This window comes from Diplotaxodon limnothrissa, linkage group LG2 (assembly GCF_057381915.1).
Source record: "Diplotaxodon limnothrissa isolate DT_005_m linkage group LG2, D_limnothrissa_male_GT1.1, whole genome shotgun sequence".
NCBI classification, from domain to species: domain Eukaryota; kingdom Metazoa; phylum Chordata; class Actinopteri; order Cichliformes; family Cichlidae; genus Diplotaxodon; species Diplotaxodon limnothrissa.
This window is the reverse complement of record NC_140597.1, coordinates 58,067-82,360: the sequence shown is the minus strand read 5'-3', so window position 1 is coordinate 82,360 and position 24,294 is coordinate 58,067. Positions and strand designations below refer to the sequence as shown.

General features: G+C 43.6%; 1 protein-coding gene across 1 annotated transcript in view; it reads right to left on the bottom strand.

The window, feature by feature from the left end:
• Positions 1 to 398: 398 nt before the first annotated feature.
• slc7a11 (solute carrier family 7 member 11) overlaps positions 399 to 24,294 on the bottom strand; it is a 50,046-nt gene continuing 26,150 nt past the window's right edge. The window contains exons 6-12 of the mRNA XM_085365252.1: positions 21,034 to 21,078; positions 20,099 to 20,222; positions 15,721 to 15,824; positions 15,001 to 15,097; positions 8,790 to 8,939; positions 6,166 to 6,343; positions 399 to 454 (exon numbers count right to left, since the gene is read on the bottom strand). Coding sequence (XP_085221378.1) covers positions 399 to 454; positions 6,166 to 6,343; positions 8,790 to 8,939; positions 15,001 to 15,097; positions 15,721 to 15,824; positions 20,099 to 20,222; positions 21,034 to 21,078 — 754 coding nt within the window. The remainder of the gene's footprint in view (positions 455 to 6,165; positions 6,344 to 8,789; positions 8,940 to 15,000; positions 15,098 to 15,720; positions 15,825 to 20,098; positions 20,223 to 21,033; positions 21,079 to 24,294) is intronic.

Genomic DNA, 24,294 nt, shown 5'->3' with positions numbered 1-24,294 from the left:
CCACAATGCATTATTCTTTGCTGAAAAAAACTCTTTTTCTTCACCTTCTGATTGGCTGTCCTTGTAAACAACACGTCTGGTTGGGCAGGTGGGTGGGCCTTACATGTTCAATGTGTTCTATGTTTGCAAATGTTCCTATTTACTGAAATGTTGATAATATGAGCATTCAAGGCAAATCGTTAAATGCTTTGAAACATATTAAACACACAATAGTATCATTTATGTATAATGTATAGGTTGTACAAAGCAAAAGGCAACATTTCTTCTCCTTTTACATAAATAATCACAATGTTCCCAAAGATCAGTGACAAATAAGTAAAAATAAAATAACTTTGAATTTCAGTTTAAAAACATCTGCATTTATCCGATTGTGCTGGTGCTGTAATGCTTGTGTGCTGTCATTGGTCAGCTGGGACAACCTCCAGGATGATCTGCAAGGTTCGGTTGAAGGAATCTGATGACACAAACAAAATCGTGTAAAGCTCCATCAAGATAACAGCCTAACAAGATTGCAGTTAAAACACAAATGAAAGGTGATTGTTTCATAAAAATCATTGATAACAGTGCAACAATTGGAAATCAGCACATTATACAAAGCAGATACAATTAGCTCTCTAAAGCAATGAAGATGTGTTCTCTGGAGTGATAAATTACAGTTCTCCATCTGGCAACTGGATGGAGAGCTGTTTGGGGGGGGGGGGGGGGTGAGCTGAAGTTGAGTTGTTTGTCAGGAGTTGGGTTCAGCTCCTTGAAATACCTTTTAACTCCCAGGGGCTTCTGTAAACCACCACCACCCAAGATAAAGCTAACACTTGTGAGACTTGTGAGGTGTAAGTATCACAGCAGATACCACTATGTCAAAAAACTGAGGACGGAACACAGAAAAATATGAAAGAATTTTTTCGTAGTCTATTTTTTTATGTCTAGTATATAACCCATTTGAAAATATGCTGCAGTAGGCCAAAACTTGATTAATGATGTTAAATATGATTTGCAACATAAGAAAAAAGACAGAAAAATGTCAAAAAGTCCTCCTATTACAGATTTTAGATGTTTAGCTTCATCCATTGACAGATCTCTCCTGAAATGTTCAGTTCAGGTCTGGCCGGGCCACTCAAAGACACTCACAGGGTGGTCCCAAAGCCACTGCTTTGTTTTCTTAGGCGTGTTCTTAGGGTCATTGTCCTGTTGGAAGGTGAATTTTTGTACTCAAAAGAGTCCTGAAGAGCAGAGAGCACTCCTGTCTCTGAACCGCTTTGCAGCATCTGACGAGCAGTCTGTCTGACGGAATTAGCTTAACAGACGCGTCGGGGTTTCCAAATTCGTAGGCTGCATACTCCTGAGGACCCGGCCTTTGCGGTCTACGTGGGCCGAGTCCTCCGAAGGCCGGGTAGGCCGGAATTGCGAGGCTGTGAAATTAGACGATCTAGCCTTCAGTTTTGCGTCACCAGCTGTCTCGGTGGAGTTTAATAAACTCGGCCGTCTGCTCCTTTCTATCTAAAATATAACAGGACACTGGAGTACATTCTCGATCATCTCACACTTCTATTTAATCAGTTTTCTGTTTGACGTTTCTTCAGCTGTGTGAAAACGAAATCTTTAATCTCAGCCAAACCAATTTTCTCACGAAAAATTAAAACACTGAAAAAAGCCAAATAATAACATTTTTAAGTTATCTAAGTGACTTATATATAATGTTTAACCTGAGTTGTGAAAGACCGCGGGTGGTTTGAAAACGGTGTGCAGGGACTACGCTGTTATCGCCCCGGCTAGCTATCAAGCTGGTGGGTAACAGACGTCTCCGAAAACATCGGAGCACTTTTGCAAATATGCGATATCTTGATAGACCGAGCAGATATTTGAAGTTTACACACCCACACTCTTGCCTAAAAATATGTTAAAACTTTATTTTGTGACCCAGAAAGAGTAATAAGAGTAATACTAACACTAAATAGCTGCCGCCATTGTTGGAAACTGGAATTGGCTGGGCTGCCAGTTCATTGGCAAGAGCTTTCTTTAGCAGGTTATCATCAAGGATGTGTTTGCACATTGTATTAATCTTTCCCTCAACCCTTACAAGTCTCCCAGTTCCTGTTGCTGAAAAACTTTCCCACAACATGATGCTGCCACCACCATGTTTAACTTCAGGGATAGTACTGCCCAGGTCATGAACAGTTCCCGGTTTCCTTCAGACATGATGCTTGGCATTCAGGCCAAGTATTCCAACTTTCTTCGAGAGAACTTTGCTTCTCATGGTATGAGAGTCCAGATAAATGATGGAGGGTTCACCCTCCCCACCGCTCCCCACCTGGGACAGCTACCCCCCTACTGTGATGTAGTACTTGTTGGTTCTCGTGTGGTTGTTGACCCACTCCCTTGGTGGTCTTAGATCCAGTCAGTTCTTGGGCACCTGGAGCCGTAGAACCCTGATCTTGGCTTGCACCGGGGTAGCCTGTCTCTAGAGGGGTCAGCTACCTGTCTCCTCTGTTTCTCTCCTCGACTCTCACCCCTTGGCCATGGGCACCACATTTAGGGCCTTCCTGCTCCTGCTGGGATGGGTGCACAGGCATAGTCTTGGGTCTTTAATAATCCTGGGGGCTGTGGATGGGAAGGTTCTCCCAGATCCATCTCGCCTCTGGTTCCTGGGGGGTGTTATTGTGGCTTCCCCCCCCCCCCTCATTTTTAACTACATTTCATGACAAAGACACACACGTACATACTCACACTTGACACTCTTTCTCTTTTTCTGTCTCACACTCACACACACACCACAAGAAGCTTGTTGATTAATGTACCTGTGCACTTTCCAATTATAGTGCTCCAGGTTTTATATGTTTTGTATGGTCATGAAGACCCTGGAATGACACATCCTGGACTAGCTTCAACCCATAGTCAGACCACATCTGGATCCCCTTCAGTTTGCTTACCAGCCCCGCCTCGGAACTGAGGATGCCATCATCTGCCTGCTCGATCGTGTCTACACCCATCTGGACCAGCGAGCACTGTGAGGGTCTTGTTTGTTGACTTTTCCAGTGCTTTCAACACCATCAGACTGAGCCTCCTGGGTGATGAGCAAACAGTGATGCAGGTGCTTCTCTGTTGTCCTGGATTGTTTATTATCAAACAATAAGACCACAATATGTGCATCTTCCACATTGTGTGTCTGACAAGGTAATCAGCAACACAGGGGCACCACAAGGGACTGTCCTCTCCCCCTTCCTCTTCACCCTCTACACCACAGACTTCAGCCACTGCACAGAGACCTCCATCTTCAGAAGTTTTCTGATGACTTTGCAGCAGGGGTGATGTGGGCGACTCCTTTGTCACGTGGTGCAAGCAGAATCATCTGCAGCTCAACGTGGCAAAGACCAAGGAATTAATTGTGGATTTTATGAGGCCCAGGAAAACCGTGACCCCTGTTTTAACAAGGGGGTCAACATGGACATTGTGGAGGACTATAAATACCTTGGAGTAGGCAAAGACAATAAACTGGACTGGATTAAAAACAACACTGCACTCTACAGGAAAGGCCAGAGTCATCTCTATTTTCTGAGGCGGATGAGGTCCTTCAACATCTGTCAATGATCATGATTTTTTATGAGTCTGCTGTTACCAGTGCTGTCCTCTATGCTGTTGCATGCTGGGGCAGCAGGTTGAGGGTCACAGATGCCAACAGACTCAATAAACTGACCTGCAAGGCCAGTAATTTTGTGGGGATGGAGCTGGACTCCCTCAAGGTGGTGTCTGAGAGGCAGATGTTGTCCAAGTTAAAGACAATGTTGGACAATACCTCCCACCCACTCCATGACGTGCTGGCTAGCCACAGGAGCACACTCAGTGAGAGACTGAGATTACCAAAAAGCACCACTGAACGACACAGGAAATCATTCCTGCCTGTAGCCATCCCCCTGTACAACTCCTCCATCTAACACACTTGTAAACACTGCAATAGTAACATCATTATTGATATTTATTTATAATCGCCTCTGTCAATCCTTGATATTTATTATTATATAATTATTGAGTGATTTGTATATATTGTGCTTTTTCTTAAATCTGTAACATATTGTATTGTTAAATAGTCTAGTCTCTTTCTGTTACTGTACTGGAGACACTGTAACCCACATCATTTCCTTAGGGATTAATAAAGTATTCTGATTCTGATATGTATGTTTGTTTTTCTTACAGATACGGAAACACACATTGTGCATATTTATTTGTACTCTATCCTTTACTGTGTCTTTCTTGACCTTGAGTTTTGCGCTTCCTTACAGTTTTTATTTCCTGAGTCTGTAGTGCTGGAGGTCTCTTCAAGTTGAAGAAAAAGTTTCAGCTCAAGACAGAAGCATCACACCAGGAGAGTAACACTGGATCCAGTTCAATAACACTTCTTGTAAATAACCGGTCGTCCTTTTCAATAACCAACTTTTTCAGTAGATCAATGGACTTGATAAAACTCAACCAACCAACAAAGACCAACCCCAGCAGAGGACATTAGTGATATGTCGGTCGCGAACGAAATGGCTCTTATAGCCGGATCTTTGACGTGAACGACGCGAGCCGGCTCCTTATCGCGAGCAGTGGGGTTTTTTTTTTCTTTCTCTCACCCTCTCTCTCGCACTTTTTTCGCTTCACTCCGCACGTGAGCCTTGTGCTTTACGCTGGGCAGAGGGGGAGGGGCGGTAGTTAGTCAGTAGCACAGGAACAGAGCGGGAGGGAGAGAGAGAGAAAGAGAGCCAGGGACAACAACGTCACATTAGAAAGGTATAGCAATCATCCACAACTATTTTCAGTTGCAGATGATAAAGGATTCAGAAAGTTTATTCATGCAGGTCCATATGACAGAGAATATGCATCTTCTTTTTGTTTTCGTATTTTAATTTATATTTAATTGTGTTGTGGTTTGTAGTGTTTTGTGTTGTTTCACTTTAAATTTGTAAAAGGAAAAAGCTGAAAATTTAAACAGTTAAAAGTTGAAATGTGAATAGTTGCTTTTTGTATTATATGATTTATTTATTACATTTTATGTGGAGTGAATAAATAAAAGTATATTTACGGTGGCCCCTACAGACAAAGCACGTACAAACTTCAAAACACGTAAAAACTCCAAAACACGTGAAAACTCCAAAACACGTGAAAACTCCAAAACACGTAAAAACTCCGAAGCACGCACAAAACAACAACAGAAGTGCTCCAGGATGCTAGGGCGCAGTGTTGAGCTTTTGTTACCTCGTGGCTACACAAGCCAGGAAGTACAAACGACCGGATTTGGTGTGTGGTAGTAGCAGGTAAGTGAACATTTTTTTAAATTATTTGAATATATGTGAGTGCTTGTGTATAAATACACAAACAATACACACATGCTTTCAATTGTGTAATTTAAGTGATCTTGGTAATTCTGTTTTGAAGTTCAGTTAACGCTAGAAATGTGTTTTGGAGTTTGTACGTGTTTTGTCTCTAGGGGCCACCATATATATTTATATATAAACATATGTAAATGAATCCACTTTTTTTTTTTATATTAGTATTTCCTTTTGTGCATAATTTTGTATTGTTGTTAATAATAAATTAATTAAAGCACAAAACAACCTGAAGAGCCGGTTCGGAGCCGAAAGAGCCGGCTCTTTTTAGTGAGCCGAGCCGAAAGGGCCGGTTCTCTAAAAGGAGCCGGAAATCCCATCACTAGATGACACGGCACCCCAAAAAGTAATGAAAGACTGTCCAAACTTTCACACTCGAGTTTGATTTTGTGCCTCTCCAGTATCTCGCCAGACTCAAGAACCTTGATTTTAAAAATGAAATGCAAAAATTACATTCACTTCAATCTGAACCATGAAATATGTATTTGAGACCTTGATGAATTACTTCAGAATTAAATGAGGAAAAAGAAAAACTTCTTTTGGGTGGTCGATATTTTTCACAGGGGGGTGGCACTGTGGATTAATGCACATGTTTTATCTGACAGATTCTTACAGTGGATGATAACACTCCTAGGAATTTGTGCTTCCTCCCCACCAAACTGGGGATCTTTTCCATCTCAGGTGAATTTACTACTACACTACAGATCACTTCCATTATTAAATAAATAATTGACAAATAGTGCTTTATTAATTTCATGTTTGCAGCTTAATCAAGTGACCCATCAGTAACTTAATGATGTGTTACCTAAAGTCCTCTGAAGCCACTTTGGTCTGTGGTTGAAGTAAATAAAGATGTAGTATGCAGGGATGCCAGTGAGGGAAATGGCAAATCCAATTCCTGTGTTAACAGGGTCCGAGTACAGAGACAGGAAGACCATGAAGAAACATGTGATGCAAAACACCACCGGAAAAAACAGTGGAACCTGCGGACAAATCAACAGTGAAATTATATACTGTACACACAAAGATGGTGAAAAGTCAGGATTTTGCAGAACTGATTGAATGTTTTGTGTTTAAAATTTCAGAGGAAAATGTAAGAGCTACAGTGCTGTGAAAAAAGTATTTGTCCCCTTCACAGTTCCTTAGTATTTATGTCACAATTTCATGTTTTAAATCATGACACAAACTTAGTTATTAAAATAAGATATTCTGAGTAAATACAAAATGCAGCTCTTAAACAATGATTTTATTTATTCAGGGCAAAACCTATTTGACCCTTTGTGAAAAAGTCATTGCACTCTTTGGTAAATCATGAATTAACTGTAATTATTAACCACAATTAAATTTGAGTGAATTTTCATTACTAGACCCAGTCCTGATTATTGTCACACCTGCTGAATCAAGAAATCACGTAATTAGAACCTGTCTGACAAAGTAAAGTAGGCTAATAGATTAGATTAGATGAAACTTTATTAATCCTTTGGGTGGGTTCCTCCGGGAAATTCAGTACTAGATGTGAAGGCCAACACATCAGAGCTAAGGAACAAACTCAGTGACACTTATCAGTCTGGGAAATGGTTTTCCACTAGTACCAACTCAGCCCCAAGATTTTGGGGAAAAGATTCTGTTGTCTGACAAGACGAAAGCTGAACCTTTTTGGAAGGTTTGAGTCCTGGTTACATCTGGTGTAACACCATTGCATACAAAGAGCATCATACTAGGGGTGGGTTTTTATAATCAATTTATCGATTAAAATCGATTCTGGCTTGGATAACGTAAAATCGATTCATTAAAATCCTGAATCGATTTTTTAATATAAATTTATTTTGCCCGAAATGCCAGAATCTCTGGTGAAATCTCACAAACTTTCAACAACCACCAAACAGTTAAGACAGTAAATGAGAGCAGGAACACGGATTCTGCACAAAGACTTAAACACACAGCGCAACCGGCGGATCAGAATCAGTTAGATGTCGTCTTTCTCACAGTCGGGGCTGAAAGCCGACAGCTGGCTGATTGTGATCTGTCGGTGGGTCCGCGCTTTGTGTTCATGCCCTTTATGCGCTGATTCTAAAGCTGTTAGTTTTATCTCTCTCCAAACAATATTGACCGAACCAGGAGCAAAAGAAGATCCAAACTACGCTTCACATAAACATCGTCATGAATTCACTCTGACTTTCGCTGTTTTGCTTCCATCGCGATGCGCAGCTCTCTCTCCCTCTCTCCCTCTCTCTCCCTCTCTCGCTCTCTCCCTCTCTCTCTCTCCCTCTCTTTCTCCCTCTCTCTCTGTACTTCAAGAACAGTTTCCCTTTCTTCATTATTCGCTTGCTTGTTACGCACAAGTCTACTGTTGCTTACAGCGCTGTCAGCTGCTGTTTTTTTCCCTTTTACATTCTTCCGAAAAGAAAACCTCATTTCTGCTGTTCAACACTGAACAAATGTAAACTTTTTAAAATTATGCAAAATGCTTAGCCGTGTCTCAAAAAAAACGCTGTAACTTCAGAGGTAATGTTCATGTGCTGATTAATGGTTTTCTTTCGTTTTTGATGTACTGCAGAATATTTTTATAAAATCTAGGCCAGGAAAATCGCCTTCATGTTTTTCTGTGTTTTATCCTCAGCTACTTTGACACAAAGGCATCAGCTGTGATGCTCACACCTTTGATAAAGTCTTGCGTGTGTCAGCTTCCTTTTTATAGATACAAAAATATGTAAATGTACTGATCTGAATTATAATATTTCTGACTGTCAAAATTTCCCAGATTCAAATCGAATTGAATCGAATCGAATTAAATCGAATCGTGGATCGAATCGATTCGGGACCTTGTGAATCGGAATTGAATCGATTCTAGAAATCTGTGACGATACCCAGCCCTACATCATACTAACAGTCAAACATGATAGTGGTAGTGGGGTGGTCTGGGGCAGCTTTAAGAGCTGAACAACTTGCCATGATTGATCAAACGGTGAATTCTGCTGTCTACCAGAAAATCCTGAAGGAGAATGTTCAGCAGTCACACTTGAATGATGCAGTGGGTCAATGATCCAAAACACACCAGCAAGTCCACCCCTGAATGGCTCAAAAATAAATTAATAAATGAAGGCTTTGGAGCAGCCTTGTCAAAGTCAGGACTGAGAAAACTGCGAAGCTTTAGCATGACAACACAAACACTTGGTGGTAGTTCTTGCTGTGAAGGGTGTCACAACCAGTGATTAGGTTTAGGGGACAATTACTTTTAAAATATAAAATGCAATTTGTTTGATGATCTGAAACATAAGTGTTACAAATGTAGGAAACACTAAGAAATCAGAAACGGGGCAAATACTTTTACACGGCACTGTATCTGGATGCATAAAAGGTTAATTGCATATATAACTGTTAATACTGCAAAGTTCAGATATAGCTGCATAGTGGTGTGGAAATACTGACTTTAAAAGGGCGGGGGAGGTCCGGCTTTGTGTATCGGAGGTAGATCAAACCCAGCACCACCACACCGATGAACAGCCATCGCAGGAAGCTCATGAAGTTCAACAGACTGTAGATGTCTCCAACTAACAGCTGGAGCATGGTCATAGGGTACTGTATATTCACATACACATCCAAATACACACACACATACAAGACGGTTGTATTTCCATCAGTCAAGACTGTGTATTTACAGTGTGGATTTACAGTAGGTTTTATGGACTGATGAATCAAAACTTGAAATCTTTGGTTCCTTCTTCACAGGCTGTTTTACTGGATCCAGGGTCAGTGATAGGAGCCTTGAAACAAAATGGCTGTCGCAGCATTCTGGATTGCCATGCAATACCCTCTGGTATGGATTAAAGATGGACCGATCTGATATTACGTATCAGTATCGGTCTGATACTGACCTAAATTACTGGATCGGATATCGTAGAGAAATAAAAAATGGAATCCGATCCATTAAATATTTCAAAAGCACCTCACAAAACTTGCGACATAGTGTAGCCCAGCTCATAACCTTAGCACGTCGAAGCAGTATGCGTCACGTGATAGAGCAGCTGTGGCGTGCGAGACCTGTCGGCGGCCTTAGCGGAACTGTTTCGAGGTGACCGACTGGGAAACACTCTGTGAGCCTCACGCCGAGGACATCAATGGGCTTACTGAGTGTATCACAGACTACATAACTTTCTGCACCGACTCCATTGTTCCAGCTCAGACTGTTCATTGTTACCCAAATAACAAGCCGTGGGTGACTAAGGACATCAAAGCCCTCCTCAACAACAAGAAGAGGGCTTTCAGAGGGGGCAATAAAGAGGTGAGGAAGGTCCAGGTGTTACTAAAGGACAAGATCAGAGAGGTTAAGGACAATTACAGGAAGAAGCTGGAGTGGAGACTCCAGCAGAACAGCATGAGAGAAGTGTGGAGGGGCATGAAGACCATCACTGGATTCAGGCCAACCAACAGCAGGGGAGCTGAGGGAAGTGAGAATAGAGCTAACGAGTTGAATCTGTTTTTCAATAGATTCGACATCACAGTGTCTGCTCCCACCCCCACAACCTCACCTGTAGTCTGCCTGGAACCCAGAGCCACACCACTGTGCCAGCCTCTCTCCACATGGCACTGTGGCCTCCTGTGAGATTCCTGACACCCCTCCTCCACCCAAGTCTGACCACAACGCCATCTTCCTCATTCCCCAGTATAAACAAAGCATACGGAGGGAAGACGTGACCAAGAGGGAGGTAAAACGGTGGACTGCCCAATCAGAAGCTACGCTACAGGACGCACTCAACGACGTAGACTGGGACATGTTCAGAGTATGCGCAGTCGACATCAACGAGTTTACGGAAGTAGCAGTATGCTTCGTCAATATGCTAGCGGAGGAGATTATCCCCACTGCCAGAGTCACCACATTCCCAAACCAGAAACCGTGGATGGACAGATTGATCCGCACTGCAGTAAACGCCAGGACCGCCTCCTACAACGCGGGTCTCGCCACTGGCGATATGAGCGCCTACAAAGCGGCCTCATACGGCGTGCAGCGCGCGGTGAGAGATGCCAAACGCAGGTACCGGGAACGTGTGGAGTCCCGCTTCCACCAGGGCGACACACGGAGTATGTGGCACGGACTACGCACCATTACGGACTACAAAGCCAGGGACACTGCGCCGATCAACGCCAACTCTGCATTCACCAACGAGCCGAATCAGTTCTACGCCCGTTTCGAGGTTAGCCAGGCGGCTAATGCTATCTACCGCCTGACTACCGAGGACAGTGACGTCATCAGCGAGAGCCCGGTGACCAGCATCGCGGAGCATGACGTCCGAGCGGCACTGAGGAGAGTGAACACAAGGAAAGCGGCGGGGCCAGATGGCATCACCGGCCGTCTGCTGCGCTGCTGTGCTGACCAGCTAGCAAGTGTGTTCACTTACATCTTCAACGAGTCCCTGGCGAAGTCTGTGGTCCCCACATGCTTCAAAAGATCCACCATCATCCCTGTGCCCAAGAACAGCAAACCCTCATCCCTGAACGATTACCGGCCAGTTGCACTGACCTCGGTAGTAATGAAGGTGTTTGAGAGGCTGCTGAAGAACATCATCTCCTCCTCCATCCCAGACACCACAGATCCGCTGCAGTTCGCCTACAGATCCAACAGATCCACAGAGGATGCCATCGCCCACGTCCTACACACCACTCTCAGCCACGTGGACAAGAAACAGGGTAACTATGTGAGAATGCTGTTTGTTGATTACAGTTCAGCGTTTAACACAATAGTGCCCTGCAGACTGTTCACAAAGCTGAGGGATCTGGGACTTAACAGCCGTCTGTGTGCATGGGTGTTGGACTTCCTCACTGGCAGAACTCAGGTGGTGAGGGTGGGCAGGTGCTTCTCCAACAGCATCACCATCAACACAGGAGCACCTCAGGGATGTGTCCTCTCGCCACTGCTCTACTCCCTCTACACTTCAGACTGTGTGGCCACCCATGGCTCCAACACCATTGTGAAGTTTGCTGACGACACAGTGGTGTTGGGTGCCATCTCCAACAACGATGAGGCGGCCTACATGGATGAAGTGAAGAATCTGGCATCGTGGTGCCAGGACAACCACCTCCAGCTGAACGTCAGCAAGACCAAGGAGCTGGTGGTGGACTTCAGAAGGGGTCAGCACAGAGACTACAAGCCCATCATCATCAATGGAGCTCCAGTGGAGAGGGTGCAGTCCTTCAAGTATCTTGGTGTCCACATCTCCTCAGACCTGACATGGGCTGCCCACATTCAGGTCCAGACCAAAAAGGCTAGGCAGCGCCTGTATCACCTACGACAACTGAGGAAGTTCAGGGTCTCTCCAAAGATCCTCAGGATTTTCTATACAGGCGCTGTGGAGAGCATCCTCACACAGAACATGACATCGTGGTTTGGGAACAGCTGTGTGAAGGACCAAAAAGCTCTCCAGAGAGTGATCCGTACAGCAGAACGCTGCTGCAGGATTGCTCCCCCCCCCGCTTCAGGACACCTACACCAGGAGATGCCGGACTAGAGCAGCGCAGATACTGAAGGACCCGTCCCATCCTGGCAACAAACTGTTCCAACTTCTGCAATCTGGTAGAAGGTTCCGCATCTTCCGGGCAAGGACAGAGAGACTCAAGAGGAGCTTCTATCCCCAAGCCATCCGTGCCCTAAACACACACACCCGCCCTCTCACATCATCTATAATTGACTGAGACAGGACTCTCTTCCAGACACTCTAAACCAAGGCACAATGTACATTTCAATTCCTTTAATTTTAAATATGTTTATATTGTCTATCCTGTAAAATAGTCAGATGTCTATTCATATTAATGTACAGAATTCACCTGCTTGCTGCTACTACTGCACATTCACCCAGTGTATATACTATATGTCTGTATATATATATATAATGTTCTTCCTCTACACCCCCCCCCCCCCCCCCCCCCAATTTTTGCACATGTCGAGGAGCGTGTCAGGCTACATTTCACTGTGTGTTATACTTGTATAACTATGCATGTGACAAATAAAGAACCTTGAACCTTGAACCTTGAACCATCACCTTCACTCAATACCAGGTCGAGATGCAAATGAGGAGTCTTCACTCAGGCAAGTCTGCTGGACCAGACGGAGTGAGTCCCCTCGTCCTCAAGACCTGTGCCCCCCAGATGTGTGGAGTCTTTCATAAACTGTTTATGCTGAGTCTGCAGAGGGTCCCAGTGATGTGGAAGACATCATGCCTCGTCCCTATTCCAAAGATACCACGTGTCCTGGATTGTTGATTACCTGACAGGAAGACCACAATATGTACGTCTCCCACAGTGTGTGTCTGACAAGGTAATCAGCAACACAGGGGCACCACAGGGGACTGTCCTCTCCCCCTTCCTCTTCACCCTCTACACCACAGACTTCAGCCACTGCACAGAGACCTCCATCTTCAGAAGTTTCCTGATGACTCTGCGGTGGTTGGATGCATCAGCAGGGATGATGAGACAGAGTACCGGGCTGTGGTCGACTCCTTTGTCACGTGGTGTGAGCAGAATCATCTGCAGCTCAACATGGCAAAGACCAAGGAATTGATCATGGACTTCAGGAAGACCAGGAAACACTTGACTCCTGTTTCAATCCAGGGGGTCAGTGTTGACATTGTGGAGGACTATAAATACCTTGGAGTACACATTGACAATAAACTGGACTGGGCTAAAAACACCACAGCGCTTTACAGGAAGGGCCAGAGTCGTCTCTATTTTTTGAGGCGACTGAGGTCCTTCAACATCTGCCAGAAAATGCTGAGGATTTTCTACGAGTCTGTTGTGGCCAGTGCGATCCTCTATGCTGTTGCATGCTGGGGGAGCAGATTGAGGGTCGCAGATGCCAATAGACTCGTTAAACTGATCTGTAAGGCCAGTGATGTTGTGGGGATGGAGCTGGACTCCCTCAAGGTGGTGTCAGAGAGGCGGATGTTTTCCAACATAAAGACAATGTTGGATAACACCTCCCACCCACTCCATGACATGCTTGTTAGTCACAGGAGCACGTTCAGTGAGAGACTGAGATCATCGAAAAGCACCACTGAACGACACAGGAAATCTTTCCTGCCTGTGGCTCCCTGTACAACTCCTCCACTTAACACACTGTTTACTGCAACAGCTACACCCTTTTTGCACATGTTCATTTTCAGCTATTTATTTATAAGGTACTTTTATGTGTATATATATGCCTGTATATATTGTGCTATTCTTAGTTAGTGTATTATCCCTTAAACTTTTTCCCTGAATCCGTTCAGTCAGACTTGACAAAAACTGGAAAAATTGGGGTGTTCTAAAACTTTTGACTGGTAGTTTAGTTACTTTCCACTATGTTCCTACTCCATGATAAACTACAAATTTACCCCAAATTACTACTATTGATATTTTAATATGAGAATCAAATTCTAGAAAATAAATCAGGCCCCATCTTATCATTTTATCCTTATCTTAAAGACGCTGCTGGTTGCTAATTTACTTGTGGTGGGTAACAAATAAGCAGAACTGCTTTCTTCCATTTCCACAACATCTCTAAAATTAGAAATATCCTGTCTCAAAGTGACACTGAAAAACTAGTTCATGCATTTATTACATCCAGGCTGGACGACTGTAATTCATTATTATCAGAACGTCCTAAAAACTCGCTGAAAAGCCTTCAGCTAATCCAAAATGCTGCAGCAAGAGTCCTGACAGGGACTAGAAAGAGAGAGCAGATTTCTCCTGTTTTGGCTTCCCTGAATTGGCTTCCTGTTAAATCCAGAATTCAAAATCTTGCTCCTCACATACAAGGTCTTAAATAATCAGGCCCCATCTTATCTTAATGACCTTGTAGTACCATATCACCCTATTAGAGCACTTCACTCTTGCTCTGCAGGCCTACTTGTTGTTCCTAGAGTATTTAAAAGTAGAATGGGAGGCAGAGCCTTCAGTTTTCAGGTCCCTCTTCTGTGGAACCAGCTTCCAGTTTGGATTCGGGAGACAGACACTATCTCTACTTTTAAGATTAGGCTTCAAACTTTCCTTTTTGCTAAAGCATATAGTTAGGGCTGGACCAGGTGACCCTGAATCCTCCCTTAGTTATGCTGCAATAGACGTAGGCTGCCGGGGATTCCCATGATGCATTGAGATTTTCCTTTCCAGTCACCTTTCTCACTCACTGTGTGTTAACAGACCTCTCTGCACTGAATCGTACCTGTTATTAATCTCTGTCTCTCTTCCACGGCATGTCTTTATCCTGTCTTCCTTCTCTCACCCCAACCAGTTGTTGCAGATGGCCCCACCCCTCCGTGACCATGATTCTGTTGGAGGGTTCTTCCTGGTAAAAGGGAGTTTTCCCTTCCCACTGTTGTTCATAAGGGGTTGTTTGAGTATCAGGATTTTCTCTGTATTTGTGTAGGGTCTTACCTTATAATATAAAACACCTTGAGGCAACTGTTGTTAGGATGTTGTTCTATATCAGTGAAACTGAATTGAATCTCTAACCTTCCTACAATTTTTGTCCAAAAAAGTGCAGAAAGCTCAGACAGAATTGTTTTCAGGACTCATGACATCTATTAGCTCATGTTGTCGTCCCTTTCAAAGATTAGTTTTTGTGACCTTTAGTATATTGTCTGAAATGAAATGCTTATGTTAGTAAACTGACCATTATGAGAACAGCTGCAAGTGGAGTGTGTCTGCGGACATGAATCATAGACAAAACCTCAGGGAGCTGGCCTTCACGTGAAGCTACGTAGAACATTCTGGTGAACACACACATTATGACAGACAAAATGAGGAGAGACACCATGACATTCACTTGATAATCAACACAGTCACATTGTATGATTAAAATCAGCTCTTTTTCAACATGAAACATATTCCCATGGGCAGTTTTCTCATTCCCATTAAAAATGCCTCAAGTGTGTAGGTTCAAAGATTTGAAAAGACAACCTGCTTGACTAACTGTGCCTGCATATTTTACAATAAATGCTAGTTTACAAAAAAAGAGAGAAAAAGATAGAGGTGTCCTTTGTTTCCCTCTCTGAGTAGTTCAGATTTTACTTGCTGGTTAATGTGACACTCTGAAAATTCCTTGATTAGGTTTAGGAAAAGTTTAAATTCATTAAATCATTGTCACTTTTGTTGCACCGTAGCACAGATGCATAAGGACACCTTGTGTGCACCACCAGCAACTTTGACAAAACTGATGTATTTGACACCCTACACATGACACACGCACACACACACAGTATAAGCATACTTAAGTATACTTAATACCACAAATTATTGCAAAGTTAGAACTTTTGTTTAACTGCTACAGGATTCTGTCGTGAGCACATCGGCATACATACTCTAGGTGTTTTAGCAGTGACACGAACCTTACCTTGACAGGGCAAAGACGCAGCCGTTCATGGTGCCGTAGCAGGACAAGGCTACAAATACTGGCACGGCGATAGAGAAGTTCCCCAGAAGCCTCTCTGCAAATGTCTGTGGATTTCACAAAGAGGACATAAAGGGAGACAGATGAGCGTTTGTTGGTCATTTGTTTGTATTGAATGTCAGATGGAAAGCAGTGTTCAGGTGACAGGTGTATTTGAGACTAGCTCGAATAAATCAACTTGCAGGAAGTGTTGACTAAAGTTTTCTAATATTTTCAGTACAATGTTGGTGACGAAGCAGCACTGTGGTAGAAGGAAACAGGCCAACGAAACGATGTGAAAACATCAGAGCTGAACGACGGCCTTTCTTTAAAACACTTCATGGAAGTTGGATCAGTTGCATCCGAAGCATATTCAGGCAGACTGTAACTGAAAACACCATTGGATGTAAGGTTACACTTGCAGTCAATCAACTAAACACTGACCAAGCAGGAGCAGAACTCCACCCTTCAGAGATAAGCTGCACCCTGCATACAGGATTCATACAGTAGCATGACCAGAGCTTTGAAGAACTAACAGACACTATTAGTTGTTTGGTGTGCAAGAGCTTTGTTTAAAAAGCAGAGGGATTATCTTTAGTCAGAGGAACTGAGTCAGAGGACCCATAGTAAGACCACATCTGGATCCCCTTCAGTTCGCTTATCAGCCTCGTCTCGGAACAGAGGACGCCATCATCTACCTGCTCAATCGTGTCTACACCCATCTGGACCAGCCGGCGAGCACTGTGAGGGTCATGTTTTTTGACTTTTCCAGTGCTTTCAACACCATCAGGCCGACCCTCCTGGGTGATAAGTTAGCAGCGATGCAGGTGGATGCTTCTCTGGTGTCCTGGATTGTTGATTACCTGACAGGAAGACCACAATATGTACGTCTCCCACAGTGTGTGTCTGACAAGGTGATTAGCAACACAGGGGCACCACAGGGGACTGTCCTCTCCCCCTTCCTCTTCACCCTCTACACCACAGACTTCAGCCACTGCACAGAGACCTGCCATCTTCAGAAGTTTTCTGATGACTCTGCGGTGGTTGGATGCATCAGCAGGGATGATGAGACAGAGTACCGGGCTGTGGTCGACTCCTTTGTCACGTGGTGTGAGCAGAATCATCTGCAGCTCAACGTGGCAAAGACCAAGGAACTGATCGTGGACTTCAGGAAGACCAGGAAACACTTGACCCCTGTTTCAATCCAGGGGGTCAGTGTTGACATTGTGGAGGACTATAAATACCTTGGAGTACACATTGACAATAAACTGGACTGGGCTAAAAACACCACAGCACTTTACAGGAAGGGCCAGAGTCGTCTCTATTTTTTGAGGCGACTGAGGTCCTTCAACATCTGCCAGAAAATGCTGAGGATTTTCTATGAGTCTGTGGTGGCCAGTGCGATCCTCTATGCTGTTGCATGCTGGGGGAGCAGGCTGAGGGTCGCAGATGCCAACAGACTTAATAAACTGATCCGTAAGGCCAGCAATGTTGTGGGGATGGAGCTGGACTCCCTCAAGGTGGTGTCGGAGAGGCGGATGCTGTCCAAGATAAAGACAATGTTGGATAACACCTCCCACCCACTCCATGACATGTTGGTCAGTCACAGGAGCTCGTTCAGTGAGAGACTGAGATTACCGAAAAGCACCACTGAACGACACAGGAAATCATTCCTGCCTGTGGCCATCTCCCTGTACAACGCATCCACTTAACACACTGTTTGCTGCTACAACTACACATGTTTCTTTTCCAAATATTTATTTATAAGTGACTTATGTATGTATGTATGTATATATATATGTATATATTGTACTATTCTTAGTTAGCGTATTGTCTGTCTTGTCTTAATGTTGGTTTAAAATGGAGCACTGTAACAAAAAATAATTTCCCCCAGGGATCAATAAAGTATTCTGATTCTGATTCTGATTCTGATAAATGAAAGCGGAACATTTATTTTTAAAGGTTCTGTTTAAATACATGTAGTACACGTTTTTGAAGGACACAAGGTCCACATTAGTACAGTTTCATTTCTAAACATTTGCTGCACTTGTACTTTTGTCCAAAGTTTTAGGAGCCCTGGGTGTACGTTTGAAAATGTCCAAGTTTTGTCGTAGTGTATTGAGGTAAATGCTAAATAAAAATGATCTTTATATATGACTTCAGCCTATTCCATTCATCACTCTTCCATTATGTGAACACACCTCTAATTCAAAAAGCCTAAAATGACTAATCGTGCCTCAAGCCAAGCTTCTTCGAGATAAGTTCTAGACACCAGTTAAACTCTGTAATCAAGTTTGAGATGTAAACTTCTGCCCGCTGTCTATGAGAGAGGAAGAACATAGTTTAATGCTTTTATCCTATCACAGCCTTCTAAGAACACATAAATGCTCTTAACACCTGTCTTAAGGTGCTTTTATCGCTCTCTGTGCACAGGGCAATAAAACTAACTGCATTACAAAAGACCAGCGATCTCTGATCGCTATCCTCAGTCTAATAAGCAACAGTGGTTATTATTGGGGAATGTCTGTGATGTGATTAACATTAACAGGGCTGGGATGGAACAATCACATTAACAGCTGCTGGGAAGCCAAGCTGTCAGAGACACTTTGCTGATAATGACATGCTAAGTGCAGGAAGGCAACCGCACTGCTCAAGCCAGAAGTAAACACCACAGAGGTGAGACCTCAACTAAATGCTTTCAAGTAGCATGCACAACGTTTTACTGCAGAGAGCCAAGGTCAGCCCTTACAGTGAAAAACACTGTGAGATATATTTCACTGTCAAATAAGGAGCCACTGCCATAATTTCAGCTTAATATAAGCTACTGATATCACATATAACATAACAAAGTTTTGCTTTTCTCGTTGCTTTATTGAACTTTCCCTGTTCCTGCACACTGCCTGTCTGTGACAAGTTTTTGTTATAGCGCATATAGGTTGGCTTCACATTTCCTGATTAGTTTAACAGTAACTGCAAAAAGCCTTCAAAGTAGTTTTTCTGATTTTTAGAGAGATAGGGTTACCATAACAGATTAATTTATTAGAACAACTTAGCTTCCAAATCCACTGTCCTTATGACAACAAACACAAAGCTGCAGACATGGGATCTTCCACTGTGTGGCCAACTGAATGCTCAGAAATAGAGCTACATAGCGTTCCCAATAGTGGTGAGGATTCAGACACAAAATAGCCCCCAAAAGTTTCTAGTTCATACAATAGTTGCCCAGCAGGGAATTACCCTGATGGCGTCTTCCTGCTTTGCAGATACCTTGCAGTCTGGAAATGGCTTATTTAATGAGTCACAAATATCCACCAGTGGAAATGTTACAGTTTTGCCGCTGTTTACGTTCAGTTCTGCCATCGTGGATTGTGGCTACTCTGACTTTACGAGTGGGAAGTTGAGTTATTCCAGATTCACATTTCAACTGGGAACTTGGAAATTCTGACTTGGGAACACACCCTATTTCTACCACCTTGATGCTGATTGGCATTTTACAACACTTGTTTAAGCAGCTCTGAATTTTTGTGACTGTTAGTTATTTGTGTTTACCCAAAGTAATGCCCCAAAATGTAGTTCTTTGATGATTCTAGTGAATCGTGAGCTTTTGATCTATGTTTTTATATGTGAATTGTTACATTTTGTTCAGGCATAGATGTCTCTTGTCTCTCGTTTACATATTTCTCTAAGTTATTTTTTTCTGCTGAATATTTTGCTTTATGACCAAATTGTCAACAAAGTTACCGTAATAGCATTGCTTATTTATTACTGATTAGCCAGTCAGATTATTAGCCAATTGGGATGCTTTACAAAGCTCTACAGAATATATTTTTTTTAGATGATGGGATGTTTGCATTGTCTGCTCTATGTCAATCATTCTTACCCATAACATCCTTATCTGTTTACAGGCATGTTACGGTACATGCAGAGCTCAGGACAGAAACAATAATATGGGTCTCTAAATGAATGACTGTGCTATAATAAATGCACTGTCACACAATCTATTGATTCTTTCCCAAACACATATCATTAAAAAAAATCTAACTAGTGCTTTAAGGTAGAATCATTTTCACTACAGATGTATTTAGTTACACTATAATTATACACTAAGCTGATACAGATATTTTGTGAATAAGAGACATGGGTGAGGGGTCCCACTTTGAGTGTGTATGGCCTTGATTGAGGACTCATGCGGGGAAACGTACATTTATAAAGTTGTGTTGCTGTTTTACTGTTGTTGGTTTTTGCTTTTTTATTTTATTCCTAATACAATATTTAAGGTAGACGGATAAGTGACAGTTACTTTTAAAGGTTCAGTACTTACACTGTTTTTCCAAGTACTTACCACAGCAACAGCTGATGAGGCCAGGAGCTCCTCAGCTGACATTACAGTGTAGTATGCCACATTGGTGAGCACATAGCAAGAAGTCACAATTGCCATGGAGATACAGATGGCGAGTGGAACAGTCCTGAGGGCCGGAGGGAGCACACTGTTAGGCACTTGCAAGACTTACTCATCCTTCTTTCCCTTGTATATCTATGTCTGTTTTACTTCCATACATGCTCCATCTGTACAGCTTTCTAAGAGACGTAAACAGAATGTACCACCTACTATCGGGCTGATCAATTCTGCTAGCTACAACAGCTCCAAAGTTTTGCTTTTTGTGCTCATTCTTTGGTAGGCAGCACAAAACAATCAGAGTACTCTGCATTTTTTTGTTAAAAACAGAAGAGACGTCACTGTGAACACAGAGGAAACAGTATCTAATAATGTTCACATGTCCCAGATATGCCAACAGGATGAATTCACTTCAATTCAATTCAAATCAGCTCAATTCAGTTCAGTATATACTGAATATTGTAGGAATGAAATCACAACAAAGGTTGCCTCAAAGTACTTATGTTGTAAAGAGTCTACAATAATACAGAGTGACAAAGTGGAACAACAGTAACTCAGCCATGAAGTGGTAGAGCATGTAACGTCACATAGTGGGTTCAGTCAGTCAGCAGTTTGTTGATGGACCCTTCCTGTTCTAACATGAGTAACCATAGTAACTGGTAACACACCAAGATGCTGTGTAAGGCTCAGGTACAGTAGACACAGTCATTTCACTTCAAAGTAGTCACGTGATCCAATGCTGTTTATTAGAAACACTAATCACAGTGAAACTAGCCACTTTTGTCCAACAGATGAAGAAATAGGATTCCTTAGACTTCAAATTCTATTATTTATAAATAACTTTACATGACCAGAAGAGTAAGCACATGGACTAAACTTACCTTGCAGGGTTGTCCACCTCCTCTGTCACAAAGTTCAGATAGAACCTGAGTAAGGAAAGAGTTAGTTTATTACCTCCACTTATTAATGACCAGCAACAGTGTGTGTGTGTGTGTGTGTGGGGGGGGGGGGGGGGGGGGTGAAGGAGATGTAGACGTTGTCATGTAAGAAGGGCATGCCTGTTGGGAGACTTGGCCTCGACCTATCTTGGTGGGGACAAAAATCTGAAACTTGCTACACTGGTGGGGACCAACAGATCCTAATGGGGACCGAAATCCCAGTCCGCACAGAGTTGAAGGCATTTTTCACACTCAAAATGTGGTTTTAGTGTCAGGGTTACAATTGGGCTATGGTTAGGTATGGAGACAGTTTAACTCAGAATCAGAATCAGAATCAGAAAGGGGTTTATTGCCAAATGTTGAGCAGGTTTACAACATTAGGAAATTGCTGCGGTGCTTCAGTGCAAACATACTGTCATAAATTGCGATTAAATAGACATGAAAAAATAAAAGTAGGAATAAGAATTAAAAGTGCTACGTAGAAAGATATGTGCATGAGATATACATGAGATATATACATGAGATAAGAATTAAAAGTGCTGCGTAGAAAGATATATGCATGAGATATACATGAGATATATACATGAGAATAAGAATTAAAAGTGCTGCGTAGAAAGATATATACATGAGTGCAGGTGGTGATCAGTGCCAAACATGGAATGATGCAGTGACACAGCGTAGGGTCATGTGTTTGTGGCGGGGACAGTCATATGGTTATTGTTCATGTGTCCAACAGCAGAGGGGAAGAAACTGTTCTTATGGCGAGAGGTTCTGGTGCGAATGGACCGGAGCCTCCTGCCTGAGGGGAGCAGGTCAAACAGACTGTGTCCAGGGTGAGAAGGGTCAGCTGAGATCCGAGCTGCATGCCGCAATGTCCTGGAGGTGTACAGGTCCTGCAGAGATGGGAGTCTGCAGCCAATCACCTTCTCAGCAGAGTGCACAACACGCTGCAGTCTCTGTTTGTCCCTGATAGTGGCTCCAGCGTACCACACGGTGATGGAGGAGGTGAGGATGGACTCGATGATTGCAGTGTAGAACTGCATCATCGTCCGTGTTGGCAGGTTGAATTTCTTCAGCTGCCTCAGGAAATACATCCTCTGCTGGGCTTTCTTGATGACGGAGGTGATGGTGGGCTCCCACTTCAGGTCCTGGGTGATGGTGGTACCCAGGAAGCGGAATGAGTCCACAGAGGTGATGGGGGTGTCAGTCAGGATGATGGGGGGGAGTGGGGCTGTGTGCTTCCTGAAGTCCACAATAATCTCCACTGTCTTCTGGGCATTTAGCACCAGGTTGTTGTGGCTGCACCAGGACACCAGACGTTCAACCTCCCTCCTGTAGGCAGACTCATCCCCGTCCGAGATGAGCCCAATAACGGTGGTGTCATCTGCAAACTTGATTAGCTTGACAGACTGGTGGGTGGAGGTGCAGCAGTTGGTGTACAGGGAGAAGATCAGAGGAGAAAGAACACAGCCCTGAGGGGAGCCGGTGCTGATGGTCCGGGAGTCCGAGACATTCTTTCCCAGCCTCACATGCTGCTTCCTGTCCGTCAGGAAGTCAGTGATCCACCGGCAGATGGGATCAGGCACATTCATCTGGGAAAGCTTGCCTCGGAGATGGTCTGGAAGGATGGTGTTGAAGGCAGAGCTGAAGTCCACAAACAGGATCCTGGCGTAGGTTCCTGGGGAGTCCAGATGCTGCAGGATGAAGTGTAGGGCCATGTTGATGGCGTCGTCTACAGACCTGTTGGCTCTGTATGCAAACTGCAGGGGGTCCAGGAGGGGGGCCGTGAGGGTCTTGAGATGGGAGAGAACTAGGCGCTCAAATGACTTCATGACCACAGATGTCAGAGCCACGGGTCTGTAGTCATTTAGTCCAGTGATCCTAGGTTTCTTGGGGACAGGGATTATGGTAGAGGACTTGAAGCAGGCAGGCACATGACATGCCTGCAGTGAGGAGTTAAAAATGCCAGAAAACACTGGGGCCAGCTCGTTTGCACAGTGTCTGAGGGTGGCAGGAGACACACCGTCTGGGCCGGGAGCTTTCCGAGCATTCAGATTCTTAAACTGCTTCCTCACATCTGCTTCATGAATATGAAGAGTTGTGGTGGGAGGAGGTGGTGTGAAATCCTCTTTTGTGTGGGGTGAGGAGGGGGGTGTTGTAGGTGAACAGTTTGAAGGTGGTGATGGCTCTATGGAGGGGGGAGAGGTGGGGGAATGAGTGACCAAAGTGTCTCTATTGTTGGGGCCGTTGGAGGTGTGAAGGCTGCCTGATGGCAACTCAGTTTGCTTTCCACTGAAACTTTAGTGCACGGTCCTGGAACATCCTCGGCCTCCCTTGATTCTCCTGCTTAGCTGTCCTGCTCCTCTTCTCTGTCGCCCCGTAGGTCGTCCTGGAATTTCACTGCAGACATGACTAACGTGTCCAAATACTAATGGGCTGTGAGGCCCTTACTCATTAGAGCAACCAGAGGAGAGTGGTCCAAAAAGAACAAACTATTCAAAATATATTATATACCAACAGGTATACATACCCCTGTCTATTTCCCTGCAGCATATACGATGGAAACGTAAAATCTGTAACTATGGCGTGAAACGTGTGGGGCAGATGATAAGCGCATGCATGTCCATAGATTTAAAATACACCTTGGTCCACATCTTTTTCTGAACTTCTACTACTTTGAAATTAATTTTTTAGACACCATCTTCAGAGTCGCTGGTCTCATATTTCAGTTTATTCGACTGGTGATGTGTATTTAAAATCTGCACGAACTGTTTAAAACTCTCTTCTCCACGTGCCCACGCGCCTATAATATCTTCTAAGAAGTGGAGATAAAACATGGGTTGTAGTGCACACTTGGCCAACGCCCCCCTTTCCCACTTGCTCATGTAAATATTTCCCTACGATGGTGCGCATCTCTGTCCCATGGCCGTGCCTTCCAGCTGTAAGTAGCATTTATTGTCAAATTCAAAGTCATTGTTTTTTTGTTTTGTTTTTTTCTGCCTGTCCCGTTTGGATCTTTAGCCATCAGAATTGTTGTCTGAAGGCCAAGAAAGATGCCAAGTGGATTTACTTTACTAAGTGGATCATCATGGCCTTGCCATATTGGTCCATTTGATTGACCTTTATTATAATTATGTATTTATTTTATTTTATTTTCGGTTGTTACAGACGAGACAGACATGACTGGGGGATAGGACAGGGAGA